General features: G+C 58.2%; 2 protein-coding genes across 3 annotated transcripts in view; one reads left to right on the top strand and one right to left on the bottom strand.

Moving 5' to 3' along the window:
* The first annotated feature begins 118 nt into the window (after positions 1–118).
* MRTO4 (MRT4 homolog, ribosome maturation factor) lies at positions 119–2,746 on the top strand. Of its 2 annotated transcripts, none has more exons than XM_039703127.1 (8): positions 119–165; positions 620–678; positions 761–864; positions 949–1,030; positions 1,238–1,305; positions 1,619–1,770; positions 2,181–2,257; positions 2,446–2,746. In XM_039703127.1, exons 1-8 carry the CDS (start codon positions 138–140, stop codon positions 2,596–2,598), a joined length of 723 nt encoding a protein of 240 aa, XP_039559061.1. In that variant the 5' UTR covers positions 119–137; the 3' UTR covers positions 2,599–2,746. The 2 variants fall into 2 exon arrangements, with proteins under 2 accessions (XP_039559061.1, XP_039559060.1); XM_039703126.1 differs by lacking the exon at positions 119–165 and adding an exon at positions 266–299 and having other exon boundaries at positions 2,446–2,630.
* A 387-nt stretch (positions 2,747–3,133) lies between these two features.
* The window catches only part of AKR7A2 (aldo-keto reductase family 7 member A2), a 4,286-nt gene continuing 287 nt past the window's right edge, over positions 3,134–7,132 (bottom strand). Inside the window, exons 2-8 of the mRNA XM_039703121.1 lie at positions 6,918–7,132; positions 5,989–6,176; positions 5,370–5,474; positions 4,748–4,844; positions 4,557–4,656; positions 4,118–4,247; positions 3,134–3,593 (exon numbers count right to left, since the gene is read on the bottom strand). Coding sequence (XP_039559055.1) covers positions 3,432–3,593; positions 4,118–4,247; positions 4,557–4,656; positions 4,748–4,844; positions 5,370–5,474; positions 5,989–6,176; positions 6,918–7,132 — 997 coding nt within the window. The 3' untranslated portion in view covers positions 3,134–3,431. The remainder of the gene's footprint in view (positions 3,594–4,117; positions 4,248–4,556; positions 4,657–4,747; positions 4,845–5,369; positions 5,475–5,988; positions 6,177–6,917) is intronic.

The raw sequence follows: 7,132 nt of genomic DNA, 5'->3' as shown, positions 1-7,132 counted from the left end.
GCGGGGCCGCCCGCGCCGCCGCCTGCGCGGGGAAAGGGCGTCCGCTCCGCGGGGAGCGCGCAGGCAGCGCGCGGGACAGCCCCGCCCGCTCCCGGCAGCCCGCGCGCGGCCCGGGGGCCTCGGAGCACGGCGCAGCCATGCCCAAGTCCAAGCGGGACCGCAAAGGTGGGAGCGGGGCCTGCACCGGGCACGGGCACCGGCACCGGGCACCGGGCACCGGGCACCGGCACCAGCCGCATCCCCCTCCACCCAGCCCTGCCACGGCGCAGCCATGCCCAAGTCCAAGCGGGACCGCAAAGGTGGGAGCGGGGCCTGCACCGGGCACGGGCACCGGGCACGGGCACCGGCCGCATCCCCCTCCACCCAGCCCTGCCCCTTCCCCTGCTCCGTCGCTTTCTCATTCCTCGATCCCATCCCCCCTTCGCTCTCCCCGCGCCCCTCACGGTCCCCTTCCCTATGCCAGTCCCTTCTCCGTCCTTCTCTCATTTCTCGGCCCCATCCATCGCCCCCTTCCCTGTCCCCTTCCCTCGTCCTTTACCCGATCCCTGTCTGCTTGCCCGTCTCCCGTTCCCTTCTCCATCCCCATCCCGCCCGTCCTGACGCTCTCCGCTCCCCGCAGTGTCCCTGACGCGGACGCCCCGCAAGGGGCTGGAGGCCAAGCAGGCGCTGATCGCCGAGGTGAGTGTGGCCGGACCCCCTCCCCTCCCCTGGCCCTGCCCTGCCCCGCCCCGTGCCCGTCCCGCTAACGGCTCCCCCGCAGCTGCGGCGCTGCGTGGACACCTACAAGTACATCTTCGTCTTCTCGGTGGCCAACATGAGGAACAACAAGCTGAAGGACGTGCGGAACGCCTGGAAGCACAGCAGGTGGGCAGGGGGTGCTGCGGGGTGGGGATGCCCAAGGGTGAGCTCCAGGCTGACATCTTCCTCCTCCTCCTCGTGCTGCTCCAGGATCTTCTTCGGGAAGAACAAGGTGATGATGGTGGCGCTGGGCCGGGAGCCGAGCAGCGAGTACAAGGAGAACCTGCACAAGGTACCTGCTGAGCTTCCTCTGGGGGCCCTAAAGCTTCACTGCTGCATTCCAGTCCTGGAGAAACATCCCGGGGTCTCATTGTGGGGGGCTGTTAACTGACCCCCCCACGGCCTGCCAGCAGGGCTCTGTGCAGTGCAGCAGTGCAGGACAGCCCCTGCAGGTGAGTCCCTGCTGCTCCCCAGTCCCATGGATGCTCCTTTCTTCCAGGTCAGCAAACACCTGAGAGGGGAGGTCGGGCTCCTCTTCACCAACCGCACCAGGGACGAGGTGGATGAGTGAGTACCAGCCTGGCACAGCCTTTTGGTGCCACAGACCCCACACTCCCTGCTGCTTCCCTTAGAGCAGAGATGGTCTCATGGGCCTTTCCCACTGTCTTTGTCGGCCCCTCCTGTGGCAGCAGCAATCATGGAAGGGTTTGGGTGGGAGGGACCTTAAGGCTCATCTCATTCCACCCCCCTGGGCACTTCCAGGGATCCAGGGGCAGCCACAGCCTCCCTCAGCAGCACCAGGGAGGCCGTGCCCCAGTCCCTGTCTGAGCCCAGGGGTGCTGCTCCCCCAGCTGAAGCCCCTGTATCCCCTGTGTCCCAGGTGGTTCTCCAGGTTCCGGGAGCTGGACTTTGCCCGTGCTGGGAACAAGGCGCCCTACGGGGTCAGCCTGGACACGGGGCCCCTGGAGCAGTTCCCCCACTCCATGGAGCCGCAGCTGCGCCAGCTGGGGCTGCCCACGGCGCTCAAGAAAGGTACACAGGGCAGCTCTGGGCCTGCCTGCAGCTGGCAGCTCTGCTGCACCAGGCTAAACGCAGCAGGATGTGGGTCTGGACAAAACCTGAGGGGCACCTTTGTCCTTGTTGGGCTGGGGCTGGAACTCCTGTCCCTGCGCTGTGGTTCCCAAGCTGGTGTCAGAGGCTGAGTGAAGCCCCCAGATTGCTGCAGAATGCCATCCTTCTCCAGTGGAAACAGCTCGGAGTGACCCCCTCGGGCACCACGCGTGGGGCTTTGGAGCTGGAATCACCCCTCTCCTTGGGCTGCCCTCGTGCTGCCTGGGAAGGTGCCAGCTGCAGGGGGTGGTGTGGGAGGGAGTCCTGGCTCTGCCCCCACGTTCAGGGGAGCTCCCAGTGCTGGATCCTATTGCCAGGGTTTTGCTCTGCAGGAGTGGTGACGCTGCTTTCGGATTATGAAGTGTGCAAGGAAGGGGATGTTCTCACCCCAGAACAGGCCCGTGTGCTGGTGAGTGACACAGCAGCCCTGCTTCCTGACACAAAATAACTAATGATTAATTAACACAGCTCCTGAAACCCAGCAGCAGTTATTTTGGTTCCTGCTTTGCTCCACTTCCCACCTGGAAGCAGAATTTACTGTTTTGCTAGGCTGGGCACAGAGTAAAGCAGGAATGACAGATTTGTGTCCTCTCCTAGAAACTCTTTGGCTACGAGATGGCAGAATTTAAAGTCACCATGAAGTTTCTGTGGAATTCTGAGACAGGAGACTTCCAGAAGCTCGTGGGAGACACAGCAGAGGAGGAGGAGGAAGAGGAGGATGATGATGATGATGGCAGCAATGAGGACTAACAGCTTGGACACCAGACAGTTCTATTTTAGGGACAAAAAGAGAAGGATATTTCCCTTCCTTGGGTGCACCTGCGCTGGGATGATCTTTATAGAAAATGACCTAACTATGCTTTTTTTATATTTATATAAATATCTATGTGAAACCAGACGGTTGTTGCTGCTGTCTGTTAGCGATGGTGGATCCTGGGATCTGAGGAGATGCCAGCTCAAACATGGAAACTGGGCAGGAAGGGTGTCAATGTAATGGAATTTTGATATAGCACAAAGGGAAAGATGCTGAGGGTTTGTTATTCTGACACGGAAGAAGATCCTTAGTTCAACCCTTGGAATTTTGCCTTATCCCTGTCAGTGTCCAAGGCCAGGCTGGATGGGGCTTGGAGCACCCTGGCACAGTGGAAGGTCCCTGCTCGTGGCAGGGTGTGGAACACAATGAGATTCAAGGACTGTCCAACCCAAACCATCCTGATGTTCTGTGATTCAATGCCCCCAAGTGCTGCCAAAGACATGACAGGTTCCAGGCACAGGTCAGACATGCTCTGCATTAGAAAGAGGTTTTATTCTTGTATGTAATTATTTAAGATTTCACATTAAAGCAGAACAGGGGCCTTCACCTCGTAAAGGTGTTCATTTTCCTGATCAGCTGCATCCTGAATCAGGCTGTGCTGGGGGAGCTGAGGGGCTTGCAGGGAGCACTAAGGCACGGGCGTGGATCCTACAAAGCTTCACTGACTCAGGGAAAACCTGCAGGCCTCCAGCCGTGGATGGGAGGGCGGGGTGGGCAGTACCTCTCCCGGGTCTCCAGAGCCTGTGCAGGGTGTCCCAGCCCTCCTTCCCTAGCGGAAGTAGTTGGGGCAGTCGTGTGCACTCAGGTTCCAGGCCTCGTCGAACGCCTGCACCACGGCCGGCAGCAGGGGACCCTCCTCGCTGTAGTTGAGGTTCTGCTCCAGCTGCTCCAGGTTGGACATGCCAATGATCACTGCATCTCCCAGGGAACCCTGGGAAGAGATGGGAGGTGGGTGTTGCTGATCCCAAAAGAAAGTTCACCTCCTGAGCCACTGCAGGCCAAACAAAGCATTTCTTTCCGCTAAAGAACATCCAGAATTAAGCAACTGACACCACAAATTCTGCTCACTAGGCCAGGATGTTCCCAAGTCACCCCAAATCCTCAGAAGCTGCCAAATCCTACTTTATGATGGGCTACAGGAACATTTAGGGAATTTAAGCATTAGTTTCCTAGTCCAGTGAAAGGCAAGTCCTCTCCTTGCAGGGAAGCTGAGTGCATGGGAAGCCAAGACCCCAATAACTGGCACCTAAAATCTTCCACTTGAAGCTTCCAGTTCTGACCACATGGGAAAAGGCAGAGCTGCCTCACTCCCGCTGCCTGGCAGTCTGTACACTACATTCACTTTGGAATGCCACAATCCCACAGGATTAAAAGACACCTACACTGAAATTTCCCTGTTTGTGGGCATGGCAGCAGTGCCCAGTGCTGGCAGCAGTGCCCAGGCCAAGCTCTCACCTGCAGTTTGGAGTGGTTGTAGAGCCAGCGCAGTGCAGCAGATGCCAGGCTGGGTGCAGTGGAGCCATAAGCCTCTTTCAGGGCTTTTTCTACCAGTGCAATTCCCTCAAAATTGTGTTTTTTCCAGTACCTGCCAAAAAAAAAAAAAATTGGTTTTGCCCTTGGGACCTCTAGTCAGTGGTACATCTATGTTCCAATCAAAAGGCTTTCAGGAAGGCTCATACAACTCTGTAGCCTTGGAGGACTTCTGCAGTCTCCCTTGGGAGCTGTGAGGAAGCTGAGCCTAAAAACCACCCTGCAGAGCTCAGTCACACACCACAGCCCCAACCACGTGTGCTGACATAATCCCAAGCTTTGGTCAATTCTGCTTCCTCTAACTTGACTATTAGAGTGCTTTTTCACGCAGCCATTCCTGCTTGTCTGTCACCTCAGGACATACCTGTCCCTGTAGGCCTGAGCCCAGTCATTCCCAAAAAATCTCCCCGTGGGCTGGCGTGTGTCTTTGTCCTCGTACTTGTACTTGCCGGTCAGCAGCCCCCCTGGGAGGGAAGGGAGCAGCAGGTTTGGGATGGGCCGGCTCTGCAGAGCCCCCATTCCCCAGAGTTTTGTCCCAAAGCCTTGTCCCTGTACCTGCCAGCGGGTTGTAGGCGTAGAAGCGCAGCCCAAAGTGCCTGAGGCAGGGGAAGAGCTCGGCCTCCACCTGGCGCGTGGTCGCGTTGTACATTCCCTGTGTGGGGTGGGAGACAGCCTCAAACACAGCTCAGGGCACAGCAGCTGATCTTCCCACCCTTCCCTGGCAATACCCACCCCCGAGAGCAGCTCCAGGTCACACAGGGTGATGATTTGCTTAGGAGCAGACCCGCTGAAGGACTGCAAATAATTGAAGTTCCATGGCAGGGGAGTGTCTGGCTCCAGCAATGAACACACTGAGCTGTTTCTGAGCAGCAACCTCGCTCAGCTTCCTGAATTTCCTCACTGAAAGGATGGTCAGGCCTTGGAAGGGGCTGCCCAGGGAAGTGTTGGAGTCCCGATCCCTGAGATGTCAAAAGAAGGCCTGGACATGGCACTCAGTGCTCTGGGGTAGTGACAAGGTGGGCACTGGGTACAGCTGGCACTGGAGGTCTTTTCCAACCTCAGTGAGCCTGTGACTTCCCAGACTAACTGCAGCAAATTCCTTCTGTGTTTGTATCTGTAATACTAGAGCTGGTGCTAGATTTGGGGAACCCAAATCCAAGCTTCCCTCCTCCCTCACCTGGTACACAGTTGGCATCACCCAGTTGTTGTACTTGCAGATGGCACAGATTTCTGCCACCTCCCACGCGGCGTAGTTTGACAGGCCAAGCTCTTTAAACTTCCCCTGCAGAGGAATAAAAGGGAATGCACTTCCAGTGCTTCAAAGTTCATCTGGACCCAGACAGCACAAGCTGGGCACAGTGAAAAGGACAGTCACCAAATTTTAGTCCAGAAGGGTTAATTCCTGTCCACCTTTTCTGACAGACTATGAATTATTAAGACATGACAAAAATATTCCCCATTTTCTGTTCATTTGGAATTCACACCTTCTAGTTTAAATTACATAACCAGATAAATGAAACTCAGGATTTCTTTACCCATTACCAGCACTAATCTTAACCCAGACTGTTAACAGGGCTGGAAGCAAAGTCCAGGTGTTCCAAGAGCTCTTGGGAACAAAGTGCACCACGTTAGCACACAAAGAGCAGTGGTTGCTCAGCTCTGCCTGGGCTCTGTCTCCTCTTTGCAGAGCTGCACAAACCCAGCACTGCAAACGGGCACAACAGCAGCCCTGGTTTAAAAAAAGCAGTGGGAAGGAGGCAATCAAGGATTGTCCAGGCTTGGACTCTGCACTTCACCTCTTTGTGCAGCTCATTGCAGGCACGCAGGGTTTCCTCCACCGGGGTGCCGTGGTCAGGAGCGTGGAGGTAGAAGAGCTCCACACTCGTCCTCTGCAGCCTCTCCAGGGACGTGTCCAGCTGGGAGCGCACGCTCTCCGGCTTCAGCGTCTTCCCATCCCACGGGTTGGCCTTGGTGGCCACTTCCACTGGCAGAGAGAGAAGGAATGAGCAAGGATGTTTCCACCTTGAGGAGGGGAGTGGGGAAAGCGACACAAGTGTTTGAGGTGTTTCAGGGAAGGTGCCTTTCCTCAGGAATCCCGTCAGCCTGGCAAGGGAGGCTCTCCTCTGCACTGCAGGTCTGCCCCAGGCAGGGAAGGTCTGCTCCTCAAGGTCTGGGGGTCAGCACTAGTACAAGGGTCCCTTTCCCTCAGGCATGGCAGCAGCAGGGAAAACTGGGATGGGCCTGGGGCAAGTCTGCTTTCCTCGAGGAGGAGTCAGCCAGGCAGGGAAGATCCCTCTCCTCAGGGAATGGACCCTGGAGAGCGCCCTTGTCCCTGGGAACGGCCTCAGACTGGCAAGGAAGACCCTCCTCCTTCCCCAGAGAAGTGCTATCTCCTCAGGGAGGGCATTAGCCTAACAGGGAACACCCTCGGGGAACGAGTCCTGGGCAAGTCTAGCCTCCTCGAGGACAGTGTCAGCCTGGCAGAAGAGATGAGACCCTCTCCTCAAGGAAGGACCCGCTCCTCAGGGCACGGTTCCCAGCAAGTCCCCTCTCCTCAGGGAAATCCCTTCTCCTCACAGAGCGAGTCCTGGCCAAGTCCCTTCTCCTCAAGGACAGTGTCAGCCTGGCCAAGCAGACCCTTCCGCTCAGGGCAGCCCCTCTCCTCAGACCCGGGTCCCGAGGCAGCCCCTCTGCCCCGAGGGCAGCCCGCCCTCCGCCGCCCTACCGGGCTCGGTGCCGCCGGCCAGCAGCGCGCCCAGGATGCGCTCGGACTCGCCGCCCGCGTACATGAAGGCGGTGTCGATGAGGCGGTGCCGGCGGCGCAGGAAGGCGCGGAGCAGCTCGGCGCTCGCCTCGGAGCTGGCTCTCCGGCCCATCTCCATGGCGCCCAGCACCACCGCGGGCCGGGCCCCGCCGCCCGCCGCCGCCGCCATCGCCGCG

The sequence above is a fragment of the Passer montanus genome, unplaced genomic scaffold (genome assembly GCF_014805655.1).
Source record: "Passer montanus isolate IOZ18808 unplaced genomic scaffold, ASM1480565v1 scaffold160, whole genome shotgun sequence".
Classification (NCBI taxonomy): domain Eukaryota; kingdom Metazoa; phylum Chordata; class Aves; order Passeriformes; family Passeridae; genus Passer; species Passer montanus.
Note: the sequence above shows the minus strand (reverse complement) of the source record. Positions and strands in the feature narration are given on the sequence as shown.

Coding starts and splice junctions, on each gene's coding strand:
- MRTO4 (XM_039703127.1), top strand. CDS start 138: ATGCCCAAGTCCAAGCGGGACCGCAAAG. Junction 679..760: donor AGCAGGCGCTGATCGCCGAG/GTGAGTGTGGCC, acceptor GCTCCCCCGCAG/CTGCGGCGCTGCGTGGACAC. Junction 865..948: donor AACGCCTGGAAGCACAGCAG/GTGGGCAGGGGG, acceptor GTGCTGCTCCAG/GATCTTCTTCGGGAAGAACA.